Genomic DNA, 18,976 nt, shown 5'->3' on the forward strand with positions numbered 1-18,976 from the left:
TTCCTGCTCAGGGTAGGAGCTCATCTAGTACTTTCTCTGCAGAAAATGGAGAGTCAACCTTATATAAGCAACCTCAACTTTTTTAGTCTTTGTCTCAAAATGTCTTCATATCATTTTTCATTTTTAAATTTTTCTCTCACCTGTCTCCTCCTTTCTAATATCACTGCCTATAATTTTTTATGCTAAACTTTCCCATGCTTCACTTATCCTCTCTCATGTGTCTTAAAATTCTCTATTTCTCTTTTCCCTTAGTCGGTAAACACATTCACGCATCCCTGTGTTGTAATAAAGTCCTGTATTGTTCTGCAAACTGCAGACCCATTTTTCCTTTTCTTCTCACCATCTATTTCTGAAAGAAGGTTAATTCCCCCCACATTTTTTTAGCCTATTATAAGCATAATATACATGCACAGTGAAGGAAACTTGGACCACATGCTCTCACACACATACATACAAACATACACGCCGGAACACCAACCCCAACCGTAATCCTAACCTAGCTGAATCCTGTCATCTATCCATAAGCACTAACTACTGTACATTCTTCCTTTTCCTCTCTCTCCTCTCTCTTCTCCTTCCCTTTCTACCCTTCTTTACTCTCTCAGCCTCTCTCATCTATCTAAAATATATTTGGTATGTATAATCTCATACACTTTTGTGCTGTGTAGCATTTTATCATTGATTCAATAGTTTACATTAAAATATTTATTGTTATGTAATAATTTTTTATTTTTATAAAGTAATGCATATCTATAGTTTAAAGGTCAAATAATAGTACAGGCTTATATTACATATATTTGAAAAATACACAATAAGTTCTTGCCCCAGCCTTCTTCAACCATGAATTTTCTTATAGGTGAATATTTGAAAAATTTTTGTAGTTGCTGCTATTTAGTTGCTAAGTTGTGTCTGACTCTTTTGCAACCCTATGGATTGTAGCCCACCAGGCTCCTCTGTCCATGGGATTTTCCCGGCGAGAATACTGGAGTGGGTTGCCATTTCCTCCTTCAGGGGATCTTTCCAACCCAGGGATTGAACCTGCATCTCCTGTGTCTCTGGCATTGGCAGGTGGATTCTTTATCACTGAGCCACCAGGGAAGCCCCTTGAAAATTTTTTAATTGTTTCTTAAAGCTTTAATTTCCACGTTCAAGTTCATATGTTGTATTGTTTGGGTCTCATCAGAAGCAGCTGGCCCACTGCAAAGGAGTGGTTAAAGAAGCTTAATAAAGAAAGAGTTTACAAAGGAGGAGGCCAAGTTAAGGAACAGCAAGGGATGGTCAAGTACCTGGGACTAGTAGTAGTAGAACTCACGGTAGTATGATGCCATTACCAACTCTAGGATTAACAGGCAAGATTTGGGGGAATGATTACCAGAACCCAGTAATGAGTGTAACTGGAGCTGTACAGAAGCTGTGGCCATAAGTGGAGGAAAATAGTCACTGCCCACGGAGAGGGAGGCTGGAAGCTGAAGGAAACAATAGCCTGCCTGCTCCCTCTTCTTATCCTTCCATTTCCCACCAGGGCAGCCCAGTGAGCAAACTCAACTAGAAGCAAAAGACAAGGAACCTAGATGATACAGTCTGAAGAGACCAGCCTTCTGAGTCACAGAGCAGGGTACAATGGGTAAACATCCCATTGCCAGCACATAGCCTCATATGGATATTTTTTGCTTTATAGATTTTGGTGGCTATGTGTCAACAACCTACTGTGTTAATTATCATTGAGCTTTTCCTCACAATTCCTCACCTTTCTTTTCCACATATCTCATAATACAGTACTATTATAAATTTTATTTGAAAATGAGAATTGTAACAATATCCAGTGTTTTACATAATTGTGTAAATACTTGTTCACCATTGAGTTAAGTAGTGCACCAGGACATTTCTTTTCTATGTTGCTCCCTGCCCCCACTCTCTCCCCAGGAATTCATAGTCGCCTCGAATTTGCATTTGTTTAGTTTCCTATGTGTTTGGCACTATTCTTTTTTCCTAAAGGTTCCAAATTATTCCTCATATGGCCAAACACGTCAGAGAATATTTTAGTTCTGTTTTCCCCCGGAACCTTCTTTTTCTTGCTTCAGTCTGAACTGGTTGTTTCCTAGGCCCTGGTGCTTGCCGTCACCTATGACTCATGCCCTGAGACTTATCTTTCATTCTCCCCTTTTGCTGAACTCCATGTCTTTCGCTCTCAGTTTTTCCCCTCTTTCTCTCTCTTTTTGGCACAGTACACATTCCTCTTGCTTCAGGAGAGAAGGTACAGAACAGGTAAATTTTTGAGTCTTGCATGTCTGGAAATATACTTAATTCTACTTTTACGCTCAACTGATAGTACATCTGGGAACAGAATTCTAGGCTGAAAATCATTCTCCCTTAGAATTTTGTAGGTATGGTTCCACAGCCTTTCAGCTTTCATAGCTGCTGTTCAGATATGACATGCTTTTATGAATCCTGTTTCTTTGTATGTGACCTGTCTTTACTTTCTAGATGCTTTTATATGTACTTTTTATTTGCTAGTGTTCTTAAATTTCATGATGAAAATTTAGAAATAAGAAAATGAATAATTTCATCAAAAATGGTTATGGTGAGTAACAAACTACTACGGTAATTAAATGCTATTGGATAAATAGAGCATAGCAATTTAAAATGTATATATATTTTGAAAAGTTATATCCTTTGCAGCTATTTAAGTGTATGATGAAAAATTTTAGATGCCAACTAAAAAATTTTAAAACCACGAACTTACAGTTTTTCCTATTCTGTCCCTTGTACCATAAACTATTTGTTTTTAAAGTTTAGTCTCATTATGAGAATTCAGGTGATTGAAGATAGGGGCCATGTTTTTTAAGCTTTGTATCTTTTACAAAACTTTCATAAAGTGTTGTGTTCATAATAGGAGCTCAATCAAATATTTACTGAATTAAAGCATTTCTATTTTCATCAGAGGGAGTCCTTCATTCCTCTTCAACTGTTCTCACCTAGCCTACCGGTTAGTTTTTCCTACTAAACTGATAATCAAACAACTGCTTGATGGAAATAAAATTTGGATTTAAAACACAACTCACATATTATCTTTAAAATGAGAACAGGAAAGATACTGTGAGAAGGAAATGATTATATGCAGTAAACCAATACCAATTTTCTTAAATGTGGTTATTTTCTACATAAAATAAAGTAACACAACTATTGGAAATATATTTATTGACATCAAACTGCAGTGTATATACACTCATAACTAAAACCAGTGCATTTTCATGATGATTCTTTCTAACGTGCACCCAACTAGAAAGCGGTAAAAGCACCAGCAGATGGCTCAAGAGTGATTGGCAGTAAACCCTTTCTCCTCAGATCACTAATACACAATTGTAATGAAAAATTATATTTTTTCACACTTTACTCAACACCTTTCCTTAGGACACTGTAAGCACAAGATACTGCCCAACATTGCTTTGTTTGCTATGTATACAATAATAAGCTAGCAACAAATATTTATGTACACTAGTTTATACACTTTAGTAATTATTTTTACACCTTTTTAGGTAATCTAATATTTTAAATGTTTTTAATTTTATTTCCATATTTATTTGACTGTGCCAGATCTTCGCTGTAGCACACAGAATCTTTGATCTTCATTGCGGGACACAGAATCTTTTAGTTTCGGCATGTGGGATCTAGTTCCCTCATTCCTAGGGATGGAACCCAGGCCCCTGCACTGCGAGCACGGAGTCAGCCCCTGGACCACCAGAGAAGTTCTCATTTTTGCAGTTTTTGCATCTTATCAAGAAGGCTTGGCCTTGTCCTGTGATTTAATCCTGTTGTTACATTTATATATGATACTTAGCATTTTATTTTGTATTTAGCTTTATCCAAAGAAATAATACTACATATAGACCTCTTAAAAATAACTTAGGCAAAAGCAAATTTAAAAAATACAAGAAAAACTCTTATACCCTACTTAGAAATATCAAGTATGGGTTTAAGTATTAGACAGCCTAATATTCCTCCTCATTCTTACAATTCCCTTGTCATTGTGGGATTGTTGCTGGAAGTAAGAAAATATTGCATTTATAAAAATTTTTTTATTCAAAAGAAAAATATTGAAACTATCTTATATGTGATAGTTCTGCGTCCTAACAGTATTGTCATGAATACTAACTTTAGGTAACATTTGTTGAGTGCCCTCTTTGTACCAGGCACTCTGCTTAGTACTTTATGTTTAATCCTCACAGCTCTCTGAGGTAGGTATATTATTGAGTGCATTTTATTTACAAAGTCCTTTACATTGAGGTGATAGAAGGCAAGAAATGCAGATGATTTTCCTGAACTCCTCAACAGACTGAGCTCCTTGAGGCGAGGCATTCTCTTACTGTGTCTCAGCGTGCATGACGGTGCTAACCCTGTAGAAGGGAGTGGGGAAGAGGAACTAAGAGGAGAGCCCTGCTTTGGTGTCAGGACAGTGGACAATAGTAGATGTGGCAGATGAAGGACCGGATCATGCTCCGAGCAAGTTAAGAGAAGATCGCATTTGTAAAGATGTTCGACTATGAAAACGACTCCACAAAAATGATAGTGTACTATGAAAATTAAGCATTCAAACTCACATCTAATTTCCCTGGGATTAAATCTAATTAATTAGTGCCAACTTTATTATATATTATGATGAATATTGCTGAGAACCTAGGAGTTTTTATTATGTTAAGCTAGTTCCTTTGTTTCAGTATGAAGCTTTAACCGCTTATTTCATCTGAATGTTTCTTTTCAACTCACTTGTATCTTTGCAAGGAAAAAATTATGAAAGGGAAACAATATATGCTATTTATATTTCTCTGAGGCAGAAAACTTCAGGGTCTGAATTTTGAGTATTTGTGGTCAGTCAGAAAAATTAATCAAAATTTAAAAGGGGTCTTGTGCGTTCTTTATATAAACTCTAATTTGTTGTTTTTCAGTCACTAAGTCGTGTCTGACTCTTTGCGACCCCACGGACTATAGCCAATCAGGCTCCTCTGTCCATGGGGTTCTCTAGGCAAGAAAACTGGAGGGGTAGCTATTTCTTTCTCTAGGGGATCTTCCTGACTAGGGGATTAAACCAGCATCTCCTGCATTGGCAGGCAGATTCTTTACCACTGAGTCATCAGGGAAGTCCTAAACACTTACTACTTTATTCTACATGAGATCAGGAATAGTGATTCGAATAAATCACATCCATCACCTATACATATGTTAAATTTCTTTACTGGTGCAACTTTGGGCTTCTCAAAAGCCACCAGCATCCTGAAGAAGACAGGAGCCACGGGATGAGGCATTTTCCTGCTTCTGCCCGACTCCAAGTCCCTACTTTTTTTAATTTTAACTGAGTTCACAGTTTAGAAAAAAAGGTCTACCAAACTATTTAAGCTCACTTTGTGTCCTGTAACAGCTAAGGGAAGATAGTTGATCCCAAATTGGCCAAGAAGAAACAAAAATCAAAGTGAGAAGAAATAATTTCATGTTGCTTGGAATGTCAAGTTACATAAAGGTAAACAACTTTGGTCAAAGGAAAAAAAAAAAAAAACCCTTAAGTGTTCAGTATTTTTTTCCCACTCTTAGAAAGAACTTTTTAAGAAGTGCCTTTCTCTTCCATACATTAAAGCCAATGTAAAGAGGATTGATTCAGTGTTCTACTTTGTGAGGAAGAGCCTGGAGATATTTCAGCTCCCTGCTAAGCCTTTGGTATCCTTCAGAACTGTATTTCCATAGTTGCAAAATTGACTAAGTGAAAGTCTGTTTAATCATCTGTGTAGTTCCAATTTGTCTACATAGGTAAAAGCACTTAGTGTTTGTGTACAATAAATGTTCGCAATCGTAACAGAATAGCTTAGATAGCTCCATATACTGCCAAGGCAAAAAAGGAAACACCAAAAAGAATGATTGCTTTGTGTTTGGGAACTCAGTCTTTCCAGGAAAATTAAATAAGGATTTTGATCAAGGCTGAAATTCAATGTTTTTGAATTTTCAGGAGGACACCCTCAGGATCTTCCAACCCTACCTTTTCAACCTATTTTAAAACATAATAGTTCAGAAAATATTTTTTAACAAACAGAGCAATCTTTTACTTCCAATTTCTTATGTTAGACTGCTATATCTTATTTGAAGTTTGAGGAGATAAACAAATGTTTGATTTATCACTGTTTGACTGTATTTTATAACACAACTCAGAAAACCAGACTGTGGTCAATAAAAAAGCAAAACAAAATATAGCTCAAGGGATTGAGCCAGTAAGGAATTAGCACAAGTTTGTGATAGTTGTTATTATTAACTGATAACCCATGCTAAATGACCATGCTTTTTAGTGTTTAATTTCACAAAAACCATTTGGTCTTCAAAGTAACAAAAAAAATTTTTTTTGGTACTAAATGTACTTACCAGTTAGTGTAACAAAATGAGCTAGATTTTTTGGTTTTCTTATAGTCTTACCACCCAACATAGAGTCTCTAAGTTAAAAGAAAAAATACTTTTTTGTAATATTTGATGATACTTCTGATCAGAGCCTATAAAGTCTCTATAAAAAATAACACAGTATTTCAAGATACAGATATAAAATTCTCAAAAAAATGTCATTAAAAAAAACACTGCTTTCTTCCTGTTATTGCTCATGTCAAAAAGCAGGTTATCTTTAAATGTTTTCTGTAGGTCCGAGGAATTCCATTTCTACAGCAGGTTTTGGCGTTTCAGCTGAACCCCTCTTCTTTCGGAACTCTGCTGCAATTTCCTCAAAGGATTTTCCTTTGGTTTCTGGAACTTTAAAATATGTAAACAGAGTAAAGGCCAAGACCAGACCAGCAAAAAGGAAAAACACATAAGGTCCACAGAAGTCCTGCACAGAGAATAAACAGAGTTCCAATTAGCAGCTGTTAAACCTTATCTTCTGTTCAGTAAGTTTGCACAGAATTAGGCTGCTTACCACAATGTACTGGAAACACAGGGCTATAATGAAATTGCCTGTCCAATTGCTGAACGCAGCTATTGCTAAAGCAGCAGGGCGTGGTCCTTGACTGAAAAACTCCGCCACCATGAACCAGGGGATGGGGCCTGGCCCAATTTCAAAAAAGGAGACAAAGAGGAAGATGGCTGTCATGCTCACGTAACTCATCCAAGGCAATTTATTCTGAGAAGAAAAGAAAAAGAAAAGTGGAACTGGGATCACTGACTGCTTCTTCCTTTAGCTAAGTCCTTGTTGAGTTCAGAGGGGACATAGACCTCTTCCTGATGTGCTTATGTTCAATTAAGTATAAGTTATTCTAGTTGTAGACGAGGTGTTTTGTTTTTTTTTTCCCTAGTCTGAGTCATCCTTAAATCTTTTGAGCTATAAGAAATCCTCTGGATTTCGATTTTCTCTGCCTCCTAGTCAGTCTTTTCCTGTGGAAGAAGCAAATCAAGGATCCAGTGACCTCTGCTTCTACCCATACCAAGGTCAGTATCAGGATGCGTGACACCTTGTAAAGTGGTAGAAAGGTCTAGGTACTTGTTCAAGGTCACACAAGCAGCCAAGTGGCAGAGTCAGGATTGAAACCTGGTTATTATACAGCCTGCGTCTCTGGGTGACAAGCACCATTTACTTGCTGATGTTCAGTCTTTAAACCCTGAAGCTAATTCTCTTTTTCTTTACATTTCTCTTTTGTTTTATATGCTGTTCCTCTTGCTTTATTTCATTAAGTAAGTCTCAGATGTTTAACATGGGGCTCAGAAGTGCTATCATCAGGTAACCAAAAATCTCAGTGCAGGCACGGGACTCACCAGGAGCACAAGTCCCACCGACATGAAGATGGCGCAAACAAACATTCCACTCATTCCAGTTAGGAACAGGGAGCGTCGCCCTGCCTTCTCCACAAGGAACACCTAGGAAAGTTTTTAAACATACTGGCTTTATACTTAAATAGTTTCTACTGCCAAAGAGATCTTTTAAATTTATACAGCTGAAAAGAAGCCATTCTATTATCCCATTTTGCAGATGTGGAATTAAGGAGAGAAGTGACTCTTGCCCAGAAAGGTAGAACTAGTCTCAGTGACCAGAGATGATTAACAGATACTGTCTTCCTTTTGTCACGTTGATTTGAACAGGTCATTCTAGAGAAAGAGCCATAGCATTATCACCACCTGATGTTTATCACTTTGGGTGCAATAGTTTGAGACTAGACATCTTGGATGTTCAGTATTTCCTCTACCCTTAAAATATGAAGGGTCTACATAAAAATGACATTAATTTCCCTTATGATAATTATCCTAAGTTATAATTAAAAGCATTTGAGCACTGCAGACTTCTGAAACGGTACAATTATTGATGTGTCAACAATCATCATCCAACTTCCTTACTACAAACAAAGTCAAATTGTGACCACTCAGGGGAAACATACAAAATTTGATCATCTTACCAAAGAGTCAGGTCTATATTTTTTTGGTGAGCCTGAAAGTACTTGGTCTTGGTAATGAACTATCCACTTGGAAAGATAAGACTTTAAAGCAAAAGGCTAAAGTGTTTTTTATCCTATTTAGGAGACTCGGCATCAATTCCTTTGGGTCGGGATCTTTGCACTAATGGTTAAGATTTACAATTAGCAAGGACCAGAGTTTGCTGAATAGACTCTGGCTCGATTCTTGGAATACTGCCAAGGTTGGTGAGTCACACACACAAAAATTACCTGTCATAATTTCTCACTTGGCTGTTCTCATAAATCTATCAGTAAATCAATAGCAATCCAATATTCTTAGTGCAGTGAGCTTTGGCTCTGAAAATATCGGAAATATTTCTTTTCACTTACAGTGAAAACCCCTTTTTTCTCAGGCTTTCAGATCACTCCAGAGTGGTAAGCAAGGAATCCATATTTAACTGTTGAGAATGAAGTGGGAAAAACAAACCTTCCTCTAGTTCATAAAATTCCTCTCTATATTTTGACTCTCTCTATATTATGACTTTTAAAGTTGATTTGATGACACCATGTCAAGCCGCCAATGAAACTGGAGCAGTTTTTTGGCGAAAAGGGCTTTCATTATGCCTGTTTCTTCTGTTTCTGAGCAAGTATTACTGATAGGATTATAAATTCTAAAACTACATGCCTTGGAAATTGAGTCAGACTCCCTTGGGGCCAGGTGAGCACTGATACAGGGTGAGACTTGGTCAGGGCTTAGAGACCGGGATGCCTGACCTTAACTTCCATTCTCCCCACAGACAGCGTGCAGCACTTAGATCCTCGATGCCTACTTGGAGGCGCTCTTTCTCCTCTAGACCCATGCTGTCTTTCAGTTTGCTTCATATTTCTTTCTGTTTTGTTTTCTCACTCAAGATTACAGGTTTCCATCTATTGGATCATTAGTGTAAAAAAAATACAGAATATGGAACATCATTCAGCATCGAGTTTATAAAGTCTCTCTCTCCCAATACTCATTCAGGGAAAAAAAAATGGATTATATTCCCTCCAAATTGTTGAAACATTCCTATGTTATCGTATATATTCCTATTTGCACATCGTTATTTGAATGGATACATGGAATTCGGTAACATTGGCTGATTTTGGCAAGAGAATCTGGATGACTGAGAGGTTATCCTTTTTGTATTTCTTTGAACTTTAAAACTTTTCAAAAATAAATATAATTAAAAGCGTTAAATATTATTTGTAGTCCTGGAGGGTTCATTAGATGACTGATTAGAGTTGATTTTTTAAAATTATGTCACACCTGCAAAAATGTTCACAGAATAAAAGGATGAGTTCTGAAAAGGTATATTCAAAATAATCAGAACACTATTTTCAGAACAACTCCTCCCACTCTATGGAGTTGGTAGGGTTGGATGGGTGAACAACAATGGAATTCTATAGTAGTTTTCTTTTCAGGCATTCTTTGAGTTTGGATTCCCTGATCTTGATAACTTGATTCTTCACATAGCAAATCCTGTTACACATAAAATATTTTAATCACAATCTCTATATGAGAAAAATATGTTGAAGTGGGATTTGCAAAAATATTATCTCAGGAGACAAAGGAATGCAAATAGTTGCTAGGATTTCTTCCCAGTACCAATCCTTTATTGATTTTAGAGTGGCCTTTTGGATTGAACAAGCATTAACTCTAAAGGCATAAGCACTGGTGTTCCCTTATCATCTGTTCTTCCTTCTCTTTCCAAGGTCCAGTTCTGTTTAATGTGGTCTGGACAAACTTGCCTTTTGATCTAGGTAGCAAGGCTGTAATTATTGACCACTTTAGGTAATAGTTAAAAGTTCATGTGTGGAGAATGAAAAACAAGTGACCCCATAAACTGTAGCCTGCCAGGCTCTTCTATCCATGGGATTCTCCAGGCAAGAATACTGGAGCGGGTTGCCATTTCCTTCTCCAGGGGAACTTCCCGATCCAGGAATTGAACCCAGATCTCCTGCACTGCAGACAGATGTTTTTCAAACTGAGCTACATGAGAAGCCTCAGAGCTGCCTGGAAGCTCTGCCCAATGGCCTAACATCATAAGAATCTGCTCAATCAGTTTAATTTTGCTAGAGGCTTAGATAGCTAATCAAGAGGACAATGTCTATTTTTTAAAAAATTTTTTTTCCCCTAAGATATCAGGATAAAAAATTTCAACCATGGAAGGATAGGAATCGAGGTGGAAGATCCAGTACTGATAGAAATGACAAGCTGTTTGCTAATATCAGGGGCTTCCCAGGTGGTGCTTCCCAGGTGGTGCTTCCCAGGGTGCTTCTCCGTTTCCCTGGTGGCTCAGACAGTAAAGAATCTGCCCTGGATTGGGAAGTTCCCCAAGAGAAGGGAATGGCTATTTGCTCCAGTATTCTTGCCTGGAGAAGCCCAAGGACAGAGGAGCCTGGCAGGCTACAGTGCTTGGGGTCGCGAAGAGTCGGACATGACTGAAGACTAACACTTTCACACTTTCTTTCCCAGGTGGTGCAGTGGTAAAGAATCTGCTGCCAATACAGGAGACACAAGAGGGTTCAATCCCTGAGTTGGGAAGATTCCCCTGGAGTAGGAAATGGCAACCCACCCCAGTATTCTTGCCTGAAAAATCCCAGAGGAGCCTATTGGGCTACAGTCTGTGGGATTGCAAAGAGTCAGACATGACTGAGCATGCGTACATACATTTGCTAATATTAAGGGACTTAAGCACAGAACAAAGGAGAAAAAGCCTAGGTATTTACACAAAAATACCAAGTGTCTTGTCCCCAAGTGAGTTCCTGATTCACAAGTGAGTGACAAATGACATCTTTGGGAGATAGGGAGAACCACTGATCCATATGTTCAGTTATGCCTAATCTCGCTACAATGGTTGGTTATTCACATCTAGGACTCTTCCTGTGACTCACATGGTTCTATCTACACATCCAGTACATGCGGACAATAAATCACAGGTTGCTTCTATGTTACAAGGGCTTTTTTCTGGACTGAGGAACAAGCAGAATATTTATCTAGAGTATTTCACTTACAGAGACAGCAGTGAAAACTGTGTTGACAGCACCAACTCCAATGGTTGCATAAACAGGTTGGCTGATTCCAGCTGTCTGGAAAATGCTGGTTGAATAGTAAAATATCTGAAAGATAGGAATAGTTTAGCTTTAATCAAGAAGCCTGGTGCTAAGGGTTTAATGCAAGAATTATTTTAGGTTGTTTATTTTTCGAGTGTTCCAATGGAACCAGAGTTCCGAGAGATCCCAAAAGGTTTTATCATCCCTCTTCTTCCAGAAAAAGAGAAATCACAATCTTCCTTTAGTGTGTAAAACTTCCAATCATTTAAAATCTCCTTATATTCAGCTGAAAACTCTACATCTGCATCTAACTTTTTTCAGTTTTAAAACTTTCTTAAAGTTAAAATACATGCAAAAAGGTACATATATCCTTTAAGTGTACAGTTCAATTAATTTTCACAAACTAAACACACCTGTATAATCTAGATAAAAAAGAAATCATTTCCTGCCTTCTGGAAGCCCCCTAAATGTCACCTTTTTTCAAAGGAAACTCTTTTCGACTTCAACCATTGTAGATAAATTTTCCCTAGTCTTGTACTTGATATAAGTGGAACTGCTCAATGTATATTTTATATCTGGCATCAACATTACCTTTGTGAGAATCATCCACACTGTTGTGTTTGCAGGCTGTTTATTATTGCTGCTATTTAGCATATTATTGTAGTAATATACCACAATTTAGTTACCCATTCTACTATTTACTCACCCATTCTACTATTGATGGTTATTTAGGTAGTTATCATTAGAGTGATTATGAATAGTGCTTCTATGAACACTCTATTCTAGCACAAGCCTTTTGGTAAAATATGTACACATTTATAACTAGGAATAGAATTGTTGGATCATAGTGTATATGTGTTCTCAGCTTTGATTGAGAAAATCAAATAGTTTTCCAAAAAAGTTGTGTCAATTTGCACTCTTACCAGTGAAAAGGCAGAGGAACCAGAGCTCAAATCGCTAAACATCCATTGGATCATAAAAAAAGCAAGAGAGTTCCAGAAAAACATCTACTTCTGCTTTATTGACTATGCCAAAGCCTTTGACTGTGTGGATCACAATAAACTGTGGAAAATTCTTAAAGAGATGGGAATACCAGACCACCTGACCTGCCTCCTGAGAAATCTTTATGCAGGTTAAGAAGAAACAGAACTAGACATGGAACAACAGACTGGTTTCAAATCGGGAAAGGAGTACATCAAGGCTGTATATTGTCACCCTGCTTATTTAATTTATATGCAGAGTACACCATGAGAAATGCTGGGCTGGATGAAGTACAAACTGGAATCAAGATCGCTGGGGGAAATGTCAATAACCTCAGATATGCAGATGACACCACCCTTATGGCAGAAAGCAAAGGAGAACTAAAGAGCCTCTTGATGAAAGTGAAAGAGGAGAGTGAAAAAGTTGGCTTAAAACTCAACATTCAGAAAACTAAGATCATGACATCTGGTCCCATCACTTCATGGCAAATAGATGGGGAAACGGTGGAAACAGTGACAGACTATTTTTTTGTGCTCCCAAATCACTGCAGATGGTGACTATAGCCATGAAATTAAAAGATACTTGCTCCTTGAAAGAAAAGTTATGACCAACCTGGACAGCATGTTAAAAAGCAGAGACATTACTTTGCCAACAAAGGTCTGTCTAGTCAAAGCTAAGGTTTTTCCAGTAGTCATGTATGGATGTGAGAGTTGGATTGCAAAGAAAACTGAGCGCTGAAGAATTGATGCTTTTGGACTGTGGTGTTGGAGAAAACTCTTGAGAATCTTTTGGACTGCTAGGAGATCCAACCAGTCCATCCTAAAGGAAATCAGTCCTGAATATTCATTGGAAGGACTGACGCTGAAGATGAAACTCCAATACTTTGGCCACCTGATGCAAAGAACTGACTCATTTGAAAAAGACTCTGATGCTGGGAAAGATTGAAGGCGGGGAGGAAAAGGGGAAAACAGAGGATGAGATGGTTGGATGGCATCACCGACTCAATGGACATGAGTTTGAGTAAGCTCCGGGAGTTGGTGATGGACAGGGAGGCCTGGCGTGCCGCAGTCCATGGAGTCGCAAAGAGTCGGACATGACTGAGCAACTTTGAACTGAACTGAACCAGTGTGTGTAAGAATTTTGGTTTTCATTGCACTTAATCCAAAATTTTCCACTCATGTCAGTACAAATGGAGAAATCTGATTCACAGCCTCCTTAATAGCCTTTATTATTTAGTTACATCTTTATGTGTATAACAGTCATTTTTTTTGTTGTGTCATCCTCTGTCATTCCTTTCCTACAGCCTCGTCCTGCAGACAGGGCTGATGCAGGAGGACTGTTCAGACTGTGTTCGATGAGGAATGGATTACTCACTGCACGCTGTACTACCCAAAAGCCTCTGGTTCAACATTTCCTGGATGCCTCTAAGCCAGGCACTGGGATGGAAGCTAAAGTAGGGACACTCAGAGAGATTAAGTGTTGTGCTCTTGGATACACAGCAGAGCTGAGAGAGAGCTCAGAAAGATTTGGTCTCTGAGACCCAAAGTTATAAAGAATTAAGAGATTAAGAAAATCAGCATCAAGGATCCTTAAAGGAGGCCAGAGGCCAGAGCAGAGCATTCACCATGTGGAATGAGGCTCAGGTCTCCTTTTGCTTCACCTCAGGGGAAATATTATCTTTGCTTCCTCTAGGTCTCTGCCCATCCATCAGTCACCCCCACAGTGTCTGTGAATCTGGAGTGGACTCACTGTAGAAGCCCATATCACAATTTTAACAGCACTGAATGGGGATAAGTAGTTTTTAAAATCTAGTTTCTTAACCAATGCTAAATTTTTTTCTTCTAGTAGCTAACCGTCAGTAAGACAATTTTAGTCTGTATAATACAAAGATTTCAAAACCTAAGAGCTAGCTAGTTTAGTACTCAGTATGTTTTTCAGTCATGTCTTTTCTATTACCCTCACTCACCAATATCATATCAGTTCCTTCTATTGTTTATTTTGTGTGCTGTCTCCCCAAACAGTGAAAATTTCTTAGATGGCAGGAAACTTCTTTGCACCAGGCTATCTGCTATACTTCATTTAAATAGATAGCAGGAACCATGAGTCCTTCTTCCTAGATTTTCTGAAGTCCTAAATTTGATACTCAACTCTAGAAGCCCCTGGTAATTCAGTCTTCTTGGTATATTTATTCTCCTTTGCCCTCTTCTGTATTTATTATGACTTGCCTTTTAATCTTCATCTTAATTGACATGCAGACCACTGATCACTGACATCTTTTAAAAACTGTAAGGTAATTTTAGAAAGCAGACAAGGCAAGATAAAATTAATGCTCATTCAAGATAATTGTGATGTCAGCATTTTAACATGTCCTTTAGTTATTTAAACTTAAACTCCTGTCCTCATCTGTCTTAATTCACTTTGCTCTTAAGAGTGAGGGAGGGTGTTCTTAAACTTACCGCATTGATTCCAGAGAATTGCTGAGCCACATGCAGCATCAGTGCCACTAGAATAGGCTGTCGGTAGCTGGAACTGGTGAAGAGCTGAATTATGGAGACCTTCTTTTCATTTGATCCTTCTTCCCTCTCTTTTCTCATCTCAGTGATGTCATTGGTGACATCATCACTTCCTCTGAGTCTTTTCAAGCCTGTCCCCCAAAATGATCAGGTTGACACAACTCAGGTCAATTGTTATGCTAATGAAAGCACTACAGTTCTGCATAGCCCATTCTACTACCTAATAGAATGGGTGTTGGAAATCCTTTCTTGTTAAATCCTGTCTTTTTATGTTTTAAGAAAGCAAAACATTTGGCTTCATCTTATTGCTCATTATCATAGAAGCATAATGCAGGAAAGGTCTGTTAGAAGTCTCTGAGTTCAATACACTGCATGTGGATTTTCTATTTGGGCTTGTGTGAATGCTTATGGTTGCAAAATGACATGTACCAGTCATATTAAGTGATCGTGCATATTCTTACGTATAATCACTGACTTCACTTGGAAAGCATTGGTACCAATTTCATGAGTATCCATTCATGTGCACTGTTTCTCATTAACTGATAATTACAAAACAATAGGAAGAAAGGAAAACCACCATAGACTTACTTTTCTTTGCTTTGGCTTCCTCATCCAGCTTGATGTAAAGGTATCTGGGGCTTTCTGGACAGAAGAAGAGCAGCAGACATTGGAGAATGGCTGGCACGGCAGACAAACCAAGCAGGATGTGCCATAGCTCGTGATTGCCCAGGATAAAGTCAAGGCCAACGATCTGAAAAGGCAGGGAGGAAGCACAGCAACTACACGTCACTTCGGATCTGCCTTCTGAAACAATTTGTTGAAAAAAGCACATTGGCTATTTGATAGTAATTCCTGACAACTTTGATTCAAGTATGCACAAGTATGCTTAAGATGGCAACTATTACTAGTATGTCTCTCCTTAACTGAATTAGGGACTCTGTTTTACAAAGAATTCATCTAGATTTGTCTTCATTAACTCCTATGGGACATTTAGGGTAGAAATCAACCAAACTTTTAAGCACACATTTGATATCTGAAACAACAGCAAAAATCATGCATAACTTTGGACGATTACGCAGAACTTAAATAGAATGGGTTACATAGATAAAGCAATTACTCTGAGAGAACTAGTTTTGTGATCCCTATTGCAAAGTAATTTATCCTCTGGATAGTCATAAGTCTGAGGTTTTGAGGACTCCCTCTGAGAACACAGGAGAGAAGGAAAGAATACAGGTAACTGAACAAGAACCGCTACTGCAATCCTTTGCATTTTAAATCTGAGCAGAAAAGATGCTCAGAAAAAAGGAAACCCAGGCAGCCAAAATTCTGAGCAGAAAAGATGCTCAGAAAAAAAGGAAACCCAGGCAGCCAAAATTTTGAAATTTTTTTCTCTTGAAATCTAAATGGAATAATTTAATTCTGGAATAGCTCCAGTAGTTAAAGACTTGGCTTACCAGGTCACCTTCAGTGCCAACTCCACTACAACTTCCAGGGGAAAAGTGAGGCGTGGATTAGTAATATTTTAACTTTGAGCTAAAAAGCCTTTGTCTCTGTACCGCCACCTCCAAGACCACTTGTGGAACTGTCTTTTCCTCTGTGCTGTTCTACAGTAAGAGTGGCCAGTCAGGGAGAGAGAAGTTGGGTAAAGTAGAGGATGGGTGAGGGAGGGGATGGGAGTTTTTACCTGACTAATAAGGATGCCCGTGACAACGGCCAGCTGATGAAGAGCACCAATAGCACCCCTGAGTGTGGTTGGAGCAATTTCACCAATGTACATTGGAACCAAGCCCGAAATTAGCCCTGAGTGAAACATGAACATACATGTTAAAGTGTAATCAGGATGACATCAACAGCAGTAACTTTAAGTACAGTTAGCATTCTTCCTGAGTTTATTGGAAGGAAGAGCCCTTGTCACCAACCGCAGACATGATTTATGCAAAGAATGTTGATGAGACTCTAAATGAGATTTTAGTTGGAGATATAAATAGAAGGAGATGGTTAGTCATTCATCTGGCAATTATTCATAGCATTGTCTTTATTTAGTTAAAAAATTCATGTTAATATTGAGTTTGTATCATAATGCCTTAGGTTATCTTCAGAAAAGAGACTGAAGAATGCTTTAACAATATTCTTAAAAATGTAGTAATATTCTTACTCTAAAATCATGGGATTAAAGGAAATTAGAACATATCTATGCCAACCTCTTTACTTGATAAAGGTGAGAAATGACTTACCCAAGATCACAGTGCAATAGAGTGTTAGCAGGAGAACTACAAGCCCTTCTTGAGTTTCCACAATGTGTAGGTGCCTCAAGGTCACACTTAAGAGTTGAGGGGAGGGGTGTGTAGAGAGGTGTTAGGGGTTAAGGGACTCAGGGGTTCTTCCCCCAATTACTCCAACCAGAGCAACATAGCTTCTTTATTCTCTCTAAATGATGGGCTTCAGAAAAGATTTTATTTGAATAAAGACTTCTGATTCTTGCATGCGTGCTAAGTCGCTTCAGTTGTGTCTGACTCCTTGCGATCTTATGGATTGTAGCCTGCCAGTCTCCTCTGTCCATGGGATTCTCCAGGCAAGAATACTGGAGTGGGTTGCCATGTCCTCCTCCAGGGCATCTTCCCAAGCCAGGGATCGAACCCACATTTCTTATGTCTCCTGCACTGGCAAGTGGGTTCTTTACCACTAGGGCCACCTGGGAAGCCCTCTGATGCTTAAAAGAAAACAAAATTTTGCAAAGCTCTAGGCCTTTAGGACTTCTGTAGTTTTCCTAGATGCAGATGTAACCAGTCATGTTGAAAATGGTGGAGAATCTAGCCATTTGCTAAGAGCATTAAAAGATCAGAGACTAGTCAATGAGCAAAACTGAATGCAATGTTTGGCATTTTCTGAAAATAAGATTTGTCAGAGGCTTCCTCTTAGATATACTGTGGGCCTATCAAATGGAAATGTATGGTCTTTGTATAAAAGATGCTTTTGAGAATTGTTTCAATATTTTTTTAATGCTTCAAATTGTTCTCAATAGCCCATGAACATTTGCATGGCTGATATAGCATCTAAATTTCAGCTTTTACATGCAACTCTACTGTGTGGTCTGTTGATCTTAAAGAAGCAGGAGGAAAAAAATAAATAAACATTGTTTGGTCCTATTCTGGGCTGTAGCATTTTTGTTAAGTCCAAATATTATATCTCAAGAACAGAAAATGCAGATAAGCTCGCAAGTCTGAAGTCTTCAGTCTAATGCTCTCTCCAATTGAGCTATTTTGGCCACCTGGTCTAAAGTCTTATGAACCCGAAATCAAATTGTATTTTCTATTAGTCTTTATTAATTTATTTTCATTAATTTTTAGCTATTTTAATGCTCATAATAGGATCAGACATAATTTTAGAAGATGCTTGGAGAATACAAGTTACTTAGTTGTGCTGGTAATAGGTTGCTACTATTTATTTTCAATTATAACATTTATTTTCAATTTTACTAAAAATAGTTTATAATTTTTTTATATTTTTAAAATAATTTTTTATATTTTATAATTTTTTTCTTATTGTATTTCAAAAAGTAGAGAGAAAATAAAGAAGAATCTTGATTTGGACCTCTTTGATGGTGTTATTAGTTGCATTTTACAGTCAAGTGAAACTGAATTTGAGTCTTCAAAACTGTAAGAAAACAAATTTGTGTTGTCTTAAGCCACTAAGTTTGAAGTAGTTCATTAGAGCAGCAAGGGGGAACTAATACCGAGGAGCAAACCGAGCCTTCTATTCAATAACTAAGGCCAGACTGAGACAGTGCCAGAATTGATGCATTCTGAATCCAAAGCTCTTCCCATAAGTGAGTTGCCTCTTTACCTGGACCAAGCTATCATTTCAGTTATTTGTATTAACATTGAAAATAACAAGAAGAGCCGTTTAATTAAATAACCTTAGACTTTTATTTTGAGCTTCCCTGGTAGCTCAGCTGGTAAAGAATCTGCCTGCAATGCAGAAGACCAGACT

The 18,976-nt window shown here is 37.9% G+C and overlaps 1 protein-coding gene across 1 annotated transcript in view; it reads right to left on the minus strand.

Moving 5' to 3' along the window:
• Positions 1–3,181: 3,181 nt before the first annotated feature.
• SLC2A2 (solute carrier family 2 member 2) overlaps positions 3,182–18,976 on the minus strand; it is a 34,057-nt gene continuing 18,262 nt past the window's right edge. Inside the window, exons 5-11 of the mRNA XM_043875313.1 lie at positions 16,671–16,786; positions 15,575–15,737; positions 14,930–15,117; positions 11,454–11,558; positions 7,771–7,872; positions 6,938–7,141; positions 3,182–6,850 (exon numbers count right to left, since the gene is read on the minus strand). Of these exons, the coding sequence (XP_043731248.1) occupies positions 6,650–6,850; positions 6,938–7,141; positions 7,771–7,872; positions 11,454–11,558; positions 14,930–15,117; positions 15,575–15,737; positions 16,671–16,786 (1,079 nt within the window). The 3' untranslated portion in view covers positions 3,182–6,649. The remainder of the gene's footprint in view (positions 6,851–6,937; positions 7,142–7,770; positions 7,873–11,453; positions 11,559–14,929; positions 15,118–15,574; positions 15,738–16,670; positions 16,787–18,976) is intronic.

This window comes from Cervus elaphus, chromosome 19 (genome assembly GCF_910594005.1).
Source record: "Cervus elaphus chromosome 19, mCerEla1.1, whole genome shotgun sequence".
Lineage (NCBI taxonomy): Eukaryota > Metazoa > Chordata > Mammalia > Artiodactyla > Cervidae > Cervus > Cervus elaphus.